The sequence below is a fragment of the Dromiciops gliroides genome, chromosome 3, assembly GCF_019393635.1.
Source record: "Dromiciops gliroides isolate mDroGli1 chromosome 3, mDroGli1.pri, whole genome shotgun sequence".
NCBI lineage: Eukaryota > Metazoa > Chordata > Mammalia > Microbiotheria > Microbiotheriidae > Dromiciops > Dromiciops gliroides.
Genome location: NC_057863.1, coordinates 568,331,700 through 568,348,266, shown reverse-complemented (window position 1 = coordinate 568,348,266; position 16,567 = coordinate 568,331,700). Strand labels below are relative to the sequence as shown.

The following is a 16,567-nucleotide window of genomic DNA, read 5'->3' as shown; positions in this document are numbered from 1 at the left end:
AAATCAGCCCCATTTCTCTAAACCTTTTCTGTTTCTAGAATAAGGAACAGCCTCATCTTATCTTCTATTTCTATGTATATATAAGCCTTAAGTACACTACTTAGCATTTTTTTCAGGCCAAGGGGTTTTATTTTAGGTAAATGAGATCTGAAAGCAACAGATAAGTAATGAATAAGCTTGCACACCTGGCTAACCTAAAGGGAGAAAGAAAGCTTTGCTGGAGGAAGTACAAGAGAGTCCCTGATCTGTTCTTTGAGCCTTCAAGCTTTAACTTCAGTCTCTTCTTCCTGCTTTCATGGTAGCCCCTGCTTTAAGTCTCTTTGGCCCGAATCCCAGCTCCACTACTTTTTGTTGCTACCCTTGGGTCCAGGCTAAAGTAGTTTCTCTTAGCTTTCTTAACCCTTGAAAAAATAAGATCCTTCTTGGTTGGCACAGCTTCTAATTTTAAAGCAAAACTTACCTCCAAGTGATGTCTTGATGCCTTGCACTCTTTCTTTCTCCCTGAACTCAACAATCAGAAATCATCCTGAACTGAAATGTGTCTATTATCTTATCTTCCTAAATTTTCATCCTCTGCATCTGTGTCAGCTGACTTAATCCTAGATTCTTTTCTGCCCTCTCTGACTCATTTTTTTCCTCATTGAAATTTCAGTCTTCTGACTTCATCCCTTTCCCACTATTTACATCAACTCCATAATTTCTTTTACTTGTTAAGTTTTCTGAATATCTAATGCGGACCCATCACAATAACATAGAGAAGTTCCATTAACATAAGATATATGTATAAAGTCAAAAGTGTTTTTTATGATCAACATTTAAAATCTAAAGGCAGAATCCAGAAATACCATAGTAATTTCTTTAGCTTTATATATCTAGTATAGCTAGGAAAAATGTTTTTCTCTTATGGACTAAATAATTGTCATTTAAAAGCATATATTTGGAAGACATACTGGTTTAGAAATATATCTTACACATGAAAAAAACCCCTTGCTTTGACCTGGTTGTTTGTTAAATTTCTTGAACTCTAATGAAAAGGACTCGTTTTTTTTGCATGTAGGTTGTCAATATATTATCCATTTGTTTGAACCTTTTGCATGCCATATAATGTGTCAGTGTTCTTGAATTTCAGAGTGAGTCCCTTTTGCTCAGACAGTAGTTATTTATAGGAAGAGTTATAATCTAGAAATTGAATCCTTAAACTAAAAAAATGATTATTTTTCATAATGGATGTACAAATAGGACACTGATTCTTGAAATTTTTTGTTTGTTTTTTTGCAGGTTGGTTCTATGATATTTAGTTTGCTAACTGGTATTTTATAGAAAGTTATGGATATTTCTAAATGTTCCATATTTATCTGATGGGATTAAAACTAATTAATAGATTTTTTTTATTGAGCCAAGAAATAAAACCTTTCTTTTTTTATTTAAATTAGGCAACAGCTGTTTATCAAGCAAAAGAAAAACTCAAATCCATAGATAAAGCAAGAAAAGGTTTGTACAATGAGAAAAGTGTCCTAGCTATGTATGTATTTTTATATGTACTTGTCTCCTTCATTAGAATGTAAGATCATCACGAGTAGGGATTGTTTCAGTCTTTGTACCGGTAACCCTAGAACCCAGGACTGTATCTGGCACGCGGTAAGTGCTTATTAGATACTTGTTGGTCGATTGACAAGGAAATAATAGGATAATGGTTGTAGTTGGATATTGTTAGGATGTGCTGTAGATTCTGAGAATGCTTTTCTGGGTTTATAAAATATTACCATGTTAATATTGAAGAATTTGCAAATCCTTTATTGACTGGATTTCCTTTCAGTTAACACTTTGATCTCTCTACAATATGGACTCCAGCTTATTTTACTTTCAGCTTAATATAGTCTGTTGAGTGTTTTTATATTTGGTTGGTCCTACAATAGGCCCGGTGAAAAACAGCTCTGTAGCTTAAGACATTTTTTCAGTATCTCTACAAGATTACAGTTTACTTAGTGATCCACTCAAGAAGCAGTTAAATGGTAGTACAAGATAGTATGTGACTAAATGCAAAAATGAATGGTAAAAATGACAAGTAAACTATAAATCGAGAGAGGGGAAGCCCTGAAGGCTTCAAGGAAAAGAATGACTGTTTGGACTAGACCTTGAATAAACAGCAAGAGGAAGGAAGGGGGAGGGTTTTCCAGACAGAAGAATATTATGAGTAAAAGCATATAGGCCCAAATGAGTGCAACTTCTTTATGGAACTGTGACTGATAATTTAGAATTGGCCTTAGGTCTATGTACCTCTTTATTTGGTTGTATCTCTATCTACTTCTTCTAATGCTTCTAATGCAAGTATCAATATCAGCTATATGTAAGGCCCTGCATTAGACCTTGGGAATACAAGCAAAACTGTGCCTGACCCTCAAGAAACTCATTGTGCTAACATCCTATGTTGTATTTTGTTGGGTAGTTGTAAAAACACTTGCTCATTTTCAGTCAAGTTAATACAAACCACATGCAGATGTTGGAAATATTAAAGTATGAAGAAAATCAAGCATCTTGGATTACCTTGCTTTTGATAAACTCAGGTGATAAAATTGACCATGTCCTCCTTATATGTGATTAGGTTAAAATGTTTTCTCTTTCAGGTGCCATCTCGTCTGAAGAAATAATTAAGTATGCACATAGGATCAGTGCAAGCAATGCAGTGTGTGCCCCATTAACGTGGGTCCCAGGTAAAAAGAAAATAATTTTATACCAGATATTCTCGTATTGGACAGCTTTCATAAGACTTACATAAAAAATAGGAAAGTAGATTAAAAAGCTCACTTATCCTAAGAAATAATTTTTTCAACAACAGTTTCTCATTTTAAGTGACTTAAATGAAAATTACATGGAAGGTATGGTTTGCAAATTCATTTGGCCATTATAGGATGCTGGTTTTCACTGTAGTAAAAACTAGTTATCAGGAGACCTTTCTAGAATTCACACTCCTAGAATCACTTCAGAACTGGAAGTAGTAGGAAAACCACCCCTTTTGGTAGCAAAAAGAGCTTCCTTATAGCATCCACCAAGGAACCCAGTGCAGAAAAATGCCATCTAAGAGAGAAGCAGACATATAGCAGTGGAGCTCAAGACTGAGCAACAAACATGAGAATCATCCATTGACACCAGCCTAAAGCTAAGGGAATATTGATCATAATCAGCCAGGGATAGCTATTCATTCATTGTTCCTGGATGAGGAAGCAGGGTTAGGATCTTATATTTCTTTTTTCTTTTCTTTTCTTTCTCTTTTTTTTTGCAGGGCAATGAGGGTTAAGTGACTTGCCCAGGGTCACACAGCTAGTGTCAAGTGTCTAAGGCCAGATTTGAACTCAGGTACTCCTGAATCCATGGCCAGTGCTCTATCCACTGTGCCACCTAGCTGCCCCAGGGTCTTATATTTCTAAAAATTATTTTCCTAGCTACAAATGTCACCTCATTAATTCAACCAGTGAGTCTGAGTGATTTGAATATGAAATGATATAAAGGAGATTTTATGAGAAAATTGATCTATCATATAAACACTAAATAAAATTTTAGATCGGGGGCAGCTAGGTCTAGGCACAGTAGATAGAGCACTGGCCCTGAATTCAGGAGGGCCTGAGTTCAAATCCAGCCTCAGACACTTGATACTTACTAGCTGTGTGACCCTGGGCAAGTCACTTAACCCTCATTGCCCTACCAAAAAAAAAAAATTAGATCACACAATATTAAAACTGCCTTTTTTGTTTTTTTTTTTAAACTGATACATGTTCTCCAATGATGTTTAAAATTCTTTTGTGGGGTGGGTGGAGAGTAGTGTTTTTTAATCTTGTTTAAAGTTGTATGTTAAAGAGGGTTTGCTAAAATTTGACCTGGTGTCATGGATACAGAAGTATCATCACCTATGAAGTAATTCTGGGATTTGGAACAAATTTCGTTATTTCTTGCCTCCTCAAATATAGCTGTAATGCAGAGGAGAGAAATAGAAGACTGGGTACACACTAGCAAGAACATGCTTGTGATCCACTAGGTTCGCAATGCAGCAATCATCAGTAATATGCTTAGTGGGTTTTGTCAGTCATAGAATAATAGCAGTAGTTTAATGGGATGATGGTTTTCTGCAGGTCAAGAAAACATTTTGATAGAAGATTGCCTTAGACTTTGATTCACTAAATCAATTTTTTTAGAAAAGTGTCTATGTTATTATGTTGCTAAAGAGATCATATAGCTACATATATTTCGCTCTGTCTTGAGGAAAAGGAGGAAAGTTATCAAAAAACAAGTTTCAGGGCCACTGCTGGGGTTAGTATCTATTTGGCCCTATGTATCTTTTCTTTGTCTTCATCTTTAGCACTTGACTATAACTGGTATTAGGATAGCTATATGATGGCTTTAAGATTAGGATGGGATTAAGATCTTAGACTTGGAGGAGTTATGGGGAAATAGGACATTATCAGAAATATTGAAAAGAAATCCAGCAATTTGAAATAACATTCATTCCTGATGAATCTAGGTAGTTTAGATCTGTTGCTCTTTGTAATCTGTCTTTTAATAAGCACAGAGTAGGGGCAGCTGGGTGGCGCAGTGGATAGAGCACCAGCCCTGGAATCAGGAGGACCTGAGTTCAAATCCGGCCTCAAACACTTAACACTTACTAGCTGTGTGACCTTGGGCAAGTCACTTAACCCCAATTGCCTCACTAAAAAAACCAAAAACAAAAAAAATAAGCACAGAGTACTTGTCTTCAATGACCCGAGACTGCCAAAACTCAATTTTCTCTGCTTGATGGAATGCAAACTGTGGAGAGTAAATATTTCTGTAGGAAAAAAAGTATTTTCAGAAAATGATGGAGTATTGACTAGGTATTTTTTGCTTTCAAAATATGTATAAGCAAAAAAAAAAAAACGTATAAGTGTAGGGTAAATTTTTTCCTAGAATGAAAAAACCCTTTGAATCCTTGGGGCTTGGGGAATGGGACGCTCATACTTGGGGAAAACAGGGAAGACTGGTAAGGGGAAAGCTCATTATCTTTACTGTTAGCCTCCTTGTTTCTCAGTAGTAACATGGGAACAATTTTTAGCCTTAGGTTTTTTAGCCATGTCTTAGGGTTTATCTGTATGCCTGGGGGGCAGCTAGGTGGTGCAGTGGATAAAGCATTGGCCCTGGATTCAGGAGGATCTGAGTTCAAATCCTGCCTCAAACACTTGACAATTACTAGCTGTGTGACTCTGGCCGAGTCACTTAACCCTAATTGCCCTGCCAAAAAAAAATAATTATTGTTCATTTGTATTCCTGGGAAATTTTAAGCAAGTAACTGGAAATAGATTTTTAAATCAATTTTGGTTACATAAACCAAACTCTAACATAAAAATTAAGCTTCAAGTTCCACATCCTGAGTCTTTTCAAAGTGGTTTTAACTGGCTTTTCCCCACCATTTGTTTAATTTGTGGGCCTACACATATATTCATGTTCATTCAGGATGTCATATTTTGGAAGCATTCTCTATTTTAAAATGCCTTTTCTGGGGTTATTTGAATGATTTAGAATTGGTGAAAGACACTGCTAAAAAGAAGGCTAGAGTTTGAATATGATTCTTTGTGAGCATATTGCCATTATTCCTGACTGGGGAGGGCATCGATTAAGAGCACAATCATTGCTGATTTTTTGGGACTAGATTAAAAAGATAATAAGGACATGTTCATAATGGCAGTATCCTTTGAAAAGCAAGAGTAAGGAAGGCACAGCTCTAGAAGGAGAATTTAAATGGCAATTTCAGAATTTCTGTGTTCTGTTTCTTAAGGTACTATATCATAATATGAGATACTGAAGGAGATCATATTGTTTTCCATCCTCTTACAAAGCCACAAGTTTTAAAATTATTTCCCTCCATTGTTTATAAATTCTCTTTAGAGTTTCTCCTAAAATAATGCTTTTTTTGTTTTAGGGTCTTGTTTTGTTTTGCTATCTAGGGATGAGCATACTACTACATGCCAGACTTCTTTAAAGAAAAACTAGAAATAAGTAGGAAACATGAGAATGACTTTTTAGAATTAAGTATCTTAAGATATTGATCTTTGTATGTCATTGAACAGATGAATTTCATATCACAGAATTCAAACTTAGCATGAGTGCTTTTCTAAGGAAAACGAGGTATATGGTATTTATTTTTTAATATTATTAAGATAAAAATTTATCGTTCTTTTTTTTTAAGGGGATCCACGGAGACCATACCCAACTGATTTAGAGATGAGAAGTGGATTGTTGGGACAGATGAATAATCCATCCACTAATGGTGTGAATGGCCATTTACCAGGGGATGCACTTGCAGCAGGCAGGTTGCCAGGTAATATTCATTGTTGACTTTTTTTTTTTTAAATGTGTTGTTCTTTTTTTTTTTTTGGTGGGGCAATGGAGGGTTAAGTGACTTGCCCAGGGTCACACAGCTAGTACGTGTCAAGGGTCTGAGACTGGATTTGAACTCAAGTACTACTGAATCCAGGGCCAGCACTTTATCCACTGCGCCACCTAGCTGCACCCGTTGACTTTTTTTTAACTGGTCAGTTTCCTCAAAGCGAAAATGATGGCATTTGTAAAGAGCAGGGATGAAAGTACACTAGTGTGGTAGCAGTGTCAAAGGAGAGAAGGGTATATTGGAGAGATTGTGCAAAGGTGAAATCTGCAGGCCTTGGCAACAGCTTGAATATGATGGGTGAGAGAAAGTGAAGACTTCCAAATAACTCCTTGATTGTGGCCCTGAGAGACTAGGAAGATGGTGCTGCCCTCCATAGTAATTGGAAAAGTAGAAAGGTGGGAAGATTAGGGAGAAAGATAACAAGTTCCATTTTGGATATAGTTTGCTTAAGATTTCTTCTGGGGGCAGCTAGGTGGCACAGTAGATAGAGCACCGGCCCTGGAGTCAGGAGGACCTGAGTTCAAATATGGCCTCAGACACTTATTACTTACTAGCTGTGTGACCCTGGGCAAGTCACTTAACCCCAATTGCCTCACTTAAAAAAAAAAAAAAGATTTCTTCTGGACATCTTGATAGTATTTGACAGTTAATGGCTCACCTTAGACTTGACTTTTCCAGGCTAAACAATATCAATTTGTTAAGATATTTCTTTACTTTTCTTTTTTTTTTTTTTGGTGAAGCAATTGGGGTTAAGTGACTTGCCCAGGGTCACACAGCTAGTAAGTGTTAAGTGTCTGAGGCCAGATTTGAACTCAGGTCCTCCTGAATCCAGGGCCAGTGTTTTATCACTATGCCACCTAGCTGTCCCTTTAAGATATTTCTTATACAATGTAAAGAATTGTGATTTGAGTTTTGTGTGACCCCATTTTTGGCTAAAATTAGAAGTCCTGGGCTCGCCCTGGCCGACCTCAGGCGCCGCCCCCTCTGTTGCAGCACAGTGATCCATCCACCAACTGTGGCCGTCGCTATGGCACTGCAGCTCACATCATCACCATGCGCCCTACATGGGCCTGGCAAAATTACCATAACTAGAAGCCTGGTGAGGGTAGTCAGGTGACCTTCAGCATGGGGAAGCTGGGAATCACAGGTAGCTACAGAACTGCCAGCTTCCCAGCGTGCCCCAAGGGGGTGGTGCTGGGGCTGGGGCGTGCACTGGGACTTCTAATTTTAGCCAAAGATGGGGTCATAGAAACCTCAAATCACAATTAATTATTTACATTAACATGTAAACTAATGCTGAAGGTATCATCAGATATTTTATAACATGAAGATATAATGTTATCAGTGGCATTTCTTGATTTACCCAGCTGGTATCAAAAAAGGGAATTAAAGCTTACTGACTTCTCCAAGTTCTTCAGCAACTTTGGTTGTACTTCATGTGGCCTGAAGACTTGACTCTCATTAAGAGCAGCTGCTAATAAACAAACTATTCCTCTTACTATTTAGGGTTGAATTAGTTACCCTTTTATTTTGTTTGGCTTTTCTTTCCAACTTAAAAGACTCATTTTCCTTGTTGGAGAATAGCAGAGTACATACCCTTTCTCTGTCACATACAATGAAAAAATCTGTCTTTAGTGATTTGGGTTTGGTTTTGGTCTGGGGGGGGCGGGGCATTTCTTAGTTCTTTCTGGGCTTTAGTCCTCCTAACACCATTGTTATACATGTCTCTCTCTAATAACCTTGGTTATTTTCAAACCATCTTTGATATACACACTTCCTGTTTTTAATTTGAGCTTAGAGAGCTACATTTGGTTTTTTGACATCTCTTCCTGTTGTGCCTGATTAAGGTAACAAATGTAATAATAGATTCATTTTTAAACTCCCCCATTCTTTCTAAGTCAGATTTGCTTGTAGATTATCTAACCACAGGAATATGCCTCTTTTTCTTCTGCATCTTTAAATCTTCTTTCTTCATGTTTTTGTATATGCCCTTTTCTTGCTATTATTGCCAACTCCAGAGTGATTTGATCACTTTCTTCCAAGGTCCAATGCTATCTCCATGTTGCCACCTGATTCTTTCTGGTTGATCAGAGAAGTATTTCCAGAAAAGCAGCTCCCCTCATTGCCTCCTCTACTTTCTAAATAATTACAGTGATGTGCCTTATTTTTTAAGACTTTATCATATTGGAGACACATGATCTATATCTAAATATCTGGAAGTTATTTTAAAATTCTTTATGTTAGCTGAATGTCAAGTATTTTATTTTCATAAAAATGCAGTTTTATGACATGAATTCTTTCATCTGGCACTCTTTGAACAGCATTTTATGTTGTTCAGTCATTTCAGTCATGGCTGAATCTTCATGACCCCATTTGGAGTTTTCTTGGCAAAGATACTGGACTGGTTTGCTATTTCCTTCTCCAGCTCATTTTACAGATGAACTGAGGCAAACAGAGTTAAGTGACTTGTCTAGAGTTATACAGCTAGTGTCTGAGACCAGATTTGAACTCAGAAAGATGTCATTTTTCCTGACTCCATGCCCAGCACTCTTATCCACTGTGCCACCTAGCTGTTGGAAAACATACTTCCACCTGATAAAATAGAACTGTTATCACATAGATGTTAGATTTTTTTGGTCAGGTTTTTCAGTTTGTTTGGATTTTTTTTTTTAGTTACAAATAGTTTTTCCCTGTTAAATAGAAGATAGACAAATTGGATTAAAATGATCTATTTTTCCCCCAGATGTTCTTGCTCCACAATACCCCTGGCAGTCAAGTGACATGTCAGTTAACATGTTGCCTCCAAATCACAGCAATGACTTCATGTTGGAGCCACCTGGACACAATAAGGAAAATGAAGATGATGTTGAAGTTATGTCAACAGACTCCTCAAGTAGCAGCAGTGACTCTGATTAAGAGCCATGCCAGAGAAAAATGTACTACATCTGATCACAGAAATACTGAAACAAGCATGCAGAACCAAAAACTTGTAACAGTTGTCTATTGTGTAAATGTTCAGCCTGTTCAGTACCTCCGTGGACTTTGTTTTCATAATCAAAATCATGATCTAACCTCACCAGAACAAAGTTTAATAAATTATTACAGTGGTTGGTGTGACTTTTATTATTGAAGTAAATTTTTCAGTTTTGTGGAGAATATGCCTTAGGAGCTGTCTTTTCCAGACCTGTTCCAGTTATATTGGACTAATGTAACTGGATAGGAGGCTGTAGAAAAATGAATGACACTTAGGTGTCTTGCTAACAGCTCTACTATCCTATAGATGTGTGAATGTATCACGTTTTAAAGATATAACCAAACATCTCATTTGAAAGCAAAGTTTACTTATTATCTTTTGCTTGAAAATTGTATTTAATTACTGTCTCAAAGGTTCAGTAATGAAGTGTTTCATGTGTAATAACCGTAAATGTTTTTGTAAATAAACATCATTGTACGTTATAAACAGTGATTTCAATGAAAGATGAGGAATTATTTCTGGTGGAAAATATCTTATTCTGAATATTGATCATAGTTTTGTAACAAGAAGGGAATATTGGCACATTCTGGGCATGGACAGGTTAGGAAGGGGAATAAATAGCTTGTTGCAGAAGTATAGAAACAGGAGATCAAATGTAGGTGTAATATCTCCTAGGGCCCTGATCCATGCAAGTGAGGCTAGTTTTTCCTTAAAAGGTATTGAAACCCTACTTGAGACTTCAAGGCATAGACAAGACACTTGGTGGCCAAGGAACAAAAGTCAGCATGCCAGGGGTCAGGAGCTTCTTCCTCAGGTTTTTGACTTGTAGAGCACCATGACTGACAGAACAGGGAAGTTGCACTCAACTGAATAAATGCTGTATCCATGCTGAATATTCTCTCCATGCTATGGCTAACTAAACTTCCTTTGGTTAATTGTTATATGGTCTAGAACATCTCATTTTGTTCCAGTCCCAAACCTGAACCTCCAGATTAGCCAGTCAGACATGCCCTACGGTATGAGGAAAATTAATATTATGCTGTATTCTTTAATGACCAATATTACTCTGTGATCCATCTTTTTCCTAATTTTGTCATGCCCCACTTCTGAAAGGAGGCAGTGATTGAGTAATGGGATCACTCCCAGCCTCCAACGCATTGGCTAGTTAACCAGCTTGGACTGGGCCCCTCCCTAGTGGGGACCATCTCTTCAGTTTGCCCCAAGACATAGAACCACTTTGAGTTAGGCCCTCTCTAAGGGACAAGTCTCCTGTCCTTGCTTTCTAATCAAAGTTAGGGGTGGCTTGGTCTACATGGGGGAGACCAAACTAGGGAACAAACCTCATTGAGATGCTTTTTGCTTTCCTGGCCAAGATTTCTGTAAGCAACTGGGTCTCATAAAGTAATTAGCATTCCTTGTCTGGGAGGGGCTTTTAATGAGCCACATCAGAGGCCACCCCATTTTCTCTTGCTGCAGACTAATCCTATCACATAAGGATTAGTCCTGCCCCACAAGGATGAATAGGGAGGAGCTGAAAACACTAGGCCCACTTCCTCATTAAAACATCTGCCAATCAATTGGGATAGCCTTGCATTTGGCAGGGGAGGTCCCGATGATGTACTGTCAGGCCTATCAGAAGGAAGACACCGGGTTTAAAAGGCCCTGCTGGCCTTTACTCTGGATTTTTGACAAAAATGAAAGCAGGCCATGGACCCCTTTACCAGGTTGCATGCCCCTATTAATAAATGAGATCTTGCATGGATAGTTGACTCAGTTTACCTTTTTGTTAAATTTCACTTGAGACAGACTGTTGCCATAGTCATTAGGATTGGATAGGATGAGCTTGTGGCAGAATTGTGATTCCCCAGGTGGCTTCCATGATTCTGGCAGTGCTGCATACTGTGAGGCATCCCTAATTGACCCATGACTGTTAAGGAGCAATTTGTGGATATTCAGCAACTAGACAGATGTGAATGTGCCCAGCATTTGTGAATGTGCCCAGCACCAATGAATGCTGTCAACTTATTTGTATAATTTTCAGTTTTTGTACTTGAGTAGTGTGATCTGCTAGCCCACTGTCTTATGGGCTAGGAGTTGGGTTTATTTACTTCTCTGACATGAATTTTGGGACTGCCAAAAATACGAAATGATCTACTTGTGATTTTTTTTCATATGGCGCTTGTGGGGGGGTTGGGGGTGACCATTGAGAATTGTGCCACATGGACTGTGTTGGAACTCTTTGATGTAAGACTCTAGGAGAGGCACTTCAGTGTAGAAGAAAAACTCATTACTTGTTTGGCACAAATCAGTCAAAAATATTAATTAAATTAAGTCCAAGCATCTTTTCTTGTGTTGATTTATTTGCGTCAAACTCTTGTCGTTTCCTTCTCCGGCTCATTTTATAGATGAGGATCTGGGGCAAACAGTTAAGTGACTTGCCTAGGGTCACAGAGCTAGTAAGTGTCTGAGGCCAGATTTGAACTCAGGAAGATGAATCTTCCTTACATCAGGGTTGGCACTCTATCCATTGTACCACCTAGCTGCCCAATTCCAAGCATCTCTGCTTAGAAATACAAAGGGCAGCATTTCCTCTGCTAGTTGTAAATCTTTTTGACCCAAACCATATTCTGTTTACAATATTTACAGGGTTCAAGAGACATAAAATTCCAAAGGGAGATAAAACTTGGGTACATAGTTTGCATTAGAATTTTTAATAATTTCATGGGATCTTTGGTTTTAGAGCTAGAAGTAAATTCCCAGAGGGAATCTAGGCCAAACCCCTCATTTTAGAGTTAAGGAAATAGGCATGAGATTTACTTAAGGATATGGGTAGTAAGCATCAGAAATGGGATTTGAATATAGGTCCTCTAAATAGAAGAATTATAATTTAGGCACAGCCTGGAGGATCATTTTCCTAAATCCATTCATACTGGTCAAGGATAGAGAAAGAGGTACTGCTTTTGATTAAAAGGTGGTCTCTTGTGTTTTATCTGGTCACAAATTCTTTTTGAGAAACCAGTGTTTCTCACTAGACTTTGACCTGTTTCTAGAAATTGATTGAATTTTTGATAAAAATTATTAAAAGGTTTCCAGACTAGGATGTTGAAATGATATATCCTAATTTTTCAATAACATAATTGAGGCCTAGGTAAGTATACTTCCACAAAAGAATAATGTTTTATCACTTCCAAGGACCTAGAGACTTTTACGGAATTATTGCTGAAGAAATATGCCAAATACACTCACATTGAGTTGCCAAGTATAGGGTTAAGGTTACTCAGTTTAAAAAGCATAAAAAAGTTTTCAACTTCAGTTTCTCTGAAGAGTAACCTCTCTGGGACTTCCAGTGAAGTGTGGGAAGGGGTCCATATGGAGTGGATCCCAGTGCAGACCCTGGTTTAGGGTAGGGTGGCAGGACTGTCATGGCGGTGAATCAACCTAGCACTAGAGGGTATCACTCAATCTCCAGCAGTGGCCAGACACGCCTTGCTTGGGATGGCATCGTGGGCAGAGGTGCAGGTAAAATAGCACAGGCCCCAGGGAGAGTTACTACTACAGGTGTCAGGGATAGAATTGGGCAACAGCAAAGTCACATCAAATAAATATATAAATGTTTTTGCTTACTGTAACCTGGAACTGATGTACCCACATTGTGCCAGGATAGTATCCCAAAGTAATTGGACAACTACTTCCCAGTATAGCCTGGATGATTAGAAGTGGTGCCTTGCTTTCTAAGATGCCCCTTAGAAAAATGAAGACAATCATTCCGCAGGAGGCTCTAAAGGGTCAAAGCCATGGGGCTCCCAAGGAAGGGGGCAGGTCCAGGCTGGGCCAAGAAACACTTAGTAAGCAGGAGTACAGGGTGATTCTCTGTACTGGCATATGGACAGACTATATGCAAGATGGTAATGAACTCTTAGCTATTTCAACCACAGATTTCTTTCATCCGTGATAAGGATTGGTGAGTCTGTTGGAAATAATCTACTGTGTAGACCTGATGTTCCTGGTGTGTTACTCCAACCCAAAATCACCACTTTCCTTTGGGAGACCCACTGTGAACTGCAAGGATTTGTCGTCATCAGCCACATGGACAAAATTGTCAAGACAGAAGCACCTTCCAAAGGGAGAAAAGGAAATTTGGAATTTCTGGTCTTTGTTCTCTTCCATATCACCTCCATTAAGCTCTTCCAATACTACATCAAACTTCTCACATCCCTTAGATAAGGGCTCTCCAACAGTAGCCCTAAAGCCTTTACATCTTTTTTTTTTTTTTTGCGGGGCAATTGGGGTTAAGTGACTTGCCCAGGGTCACACAGCTAGTAAGTGTTAAATGTCTAAGGCTGGATTTGAACTCAGGTACTCCTGAATCCAGGGCTAGTGCTCTATCCACTGCGCCACCTTGCTGCCCCCCAGCCCTAAAGCCTTTAAATGGCCCTTTAGAAAATCTTTAGGACCTTGCCTTGTCAAGGTTTGTGCATGGGAGAACAGTATCTCCAGGCTGGTTAGTTTTTCCTTTAATAGGTATGGCCCACAAGGTTAACCCAGCAGCAGCAAGGTTGTACTGAACTGATCAGTACTGTTTCCTTGTTGAATCGCCTTTCCATGCTATATAAAGAAATGAGCAACCTTTTAAAAAAATATGATGGTCTGCAAATGTCTCATTTTTCCCCCAATCCTGAACCTGAGCCACCATACTAGTCTGAGTCAGGCCTGACCTACAATAGGGAAATTCTCTAAGTAGGGCACTTTGGAATGTACAGTGCCAGGAGAATGAAGCAAAATGCCTCAGAAAGATGGGCTAGAGCCAGGTCACATGGGTGGTCTCCAAGCCTTGAGGAGAGCCTTTGTCAAAGCATGGAGACAGTAGAGGTTGTGTCCTGTATGAGATCAAATGACCTAAAGATAATTTAAACTAACAAAAACCATATGTTCAGACTAATTTTATTACAAGTGTGATATTGGGTGAGAAAGATGGAATTGTTTGCTATAGTGTTTTATGACTAGAACAACACTAAATACAAGCATTCACCTCATAAAATACTTCATAATCTTCATTTTCCCTTAAATTCGGATTACTTCATATTTTCACCTGCAAGTTTTGAATTTTTCTTTGTAATTGCCTTTATAGTTTTGCAAAAACCAAGAAACTCAAAATAAAACTACAGTGGAAAAACAATTATGGAATCCTATATCTAGAGCTGAAAAGCCTGGGGGGACATCTTGTCTATTTACCTCACTTCACAGATGAAGAAACTGAGTACCAGGGAAGTGAAGTGACTTGTACCAGGGTTTAACACAGGAGTAAACAGTGGGATTCCTATTTGTATTTCATCTCCTTTTGGAATGTGGTACTCCTAGTTTTGTGGAAGTATGTTTCATGTTGTAGTTGAGAAGAACACAGAGCTGCAAGGGACTTCAGAAAGTATCTAGTCCAATCCCCTTCTTTTACAGATGAATAAGGCCCAGAGGAGGTGACATGACTTGCCTAGGGACACATATATAGTAATAGAGCCAGGATTTGTAATATCACTGACTCCCAATTTAAAACTCTTTTTCTAGGGGCAGCTAGGTGGTGCAATGGATAGAGCACCGGCCCTGGATTCAGGAGGACCTGAGTTCAAATCCAGCCTCAGACACTTATCACTTACTAGCTGTGTGACCCTGGGCAAGTCACTTAACCCCAACTGCCCTGCAAAAAAACAAAAAACCTCTTTTTTTTTTCAGTTTAAAAAATTTTTATCATAAAAGTATGTTATTATTTTCCAGTTACATTTAAAGATAGTTTTCAACATTTGTTTTTATAATATTTTGAGTTTCAAATTTTTCTCCCTCCCTTTCCTCCCCCCTCCCCAAGACAGCAAGCAATCGCATTAAACATATTTCTGCATTAGTCATGTTGTGAAAGAAGAATCAGAACAAAAGGGGAAAACCTCAAAAAAGAAAAAAACAACAAAAACAAAGTAGAAACAGTATAGTTCAATCTGCATTCAGAATCATAGTTCTTTTTTCTGGATGTGGAAAACATTTTCCATCATGAGTCCTTTGGAATTATCTTGGGTCATTGCACTGCTGAGAAGAGCTAAGTCTATCACGGTTGATCATCACACAATGTAATATTTTCAAATTTCCGATTTTACTTAATTACCAAAATGGAAACTGGTATGAAAAAAAAATCTGGTTAAAAAACCACCAAAGATGATAACGGACATTGATAATTTTTCATACACTGTTGAGATACTATTAAGCACATTCAATGATCGATTCTATTCCAATAAAAACCTAACACTTTAGTACCATGATTTATTTCAACCAAATACCATGGTTCTCCACAATGACTAAATGCACATTTTATGAGAAACTGGCACAGCAAAACAGATGGATTAACTGGACCTGTTTGTCCATCCTTACGATTTGTTTGTCCTGGTGGAATTCTTTGGACTTCTTTGCAGAACACCAAGGCTTCATGTAACACACTTTGAAAAACACCATGTTAGATCACGGTTTTTTTGCAAAATCATCCTAGTTTAAGGCTTGAATCCCACATGAGAAACAAGGTTCCTTTTTCTTTCCGGCTCAGGCCCCTGTCTCATGTAGGAACTACTATCATTACAATCACAAAACCCTGACTTGCTGGTGTTTTAAAACTGCAGAAGCAATCTCCTGAGACTGGTCATTTTCCTGTGTTCTTGGTACACTGCTCAGTGGGAGGGACTGTTTTCCATGAATAAGATCACAAGACCATAGACCCAGAGCTGGAATGGACCATAAAGTTATTTAATCTAATCCTCTCATTTTACAGATTGAGACCTGGGTTCAAGTGCAATCTCTAAGAAACCCTTCCTGGCTGTGCCCCTCTAATAGCTCTACGCAACTTTCTAAAACCACAGTAACAGAGAAGGTGCTGACCTGCATTAAGGTAGGGAGTGTTAAGGGCTAAAATTCTAGCTAGTCTGTCTAAAATATCTAATGAGTGGTCGCCAATAAATTATAAGCTTTAGCAAGAGTTAGACTTTTAAGCATTTATTAAGGAGAATAAGAATTTGGTAAAGAGAGAGAAAGGCCTAGATTCCTATCTATTAAAGGGAGAGCACATTTCTAGCTCCGCTCTCCACCAGAGTCCCAAGGAAAGAGCGCGAGACCGAGCGCCAGTCTCTTCCTCCCTCCTCCCACTAGCCCGCGTC

General features: G+C 38.4%; 1 protein-coding gene across 4 annotated transcripts in view; it reads left to right on the top strand.

Annotated features, from left to right (window-relative positions):
- Positions 1-11,728, top strand: part of MED4 (mediator complex subunit 4) — a 31,286-nt gene extending 19,558 nt beyond the window's left edge. For all 4 annotated transcript variants that reach the window (XM_043991626.1, XM_043991625.1, XM_043991627.1 and 1 more), the window contains 4 exons: positions 1,434-1,491; positions 2,625-2,711; positions 6,212-6,343; positions 9,156-11,728. In XM_043991626.1, coding sequence (XP_043847561.1) covers positions 1,434-1,491; positions 2,625-2,711; positions 6,212-6,343; positions 9,156-9,328 — 450 coding nt within the window. In that variant the 3' untranslated portion in view covers positions 9,329-11,728. The remainder of the gene's footprint in view (positions 1-1,433; positions 1,492-2,624; positions 2,712-6,211; positions 6,344-9,155) is intronic.
- Positions 11,729-16,567: the final 4,839 nt, after the last annotated feature.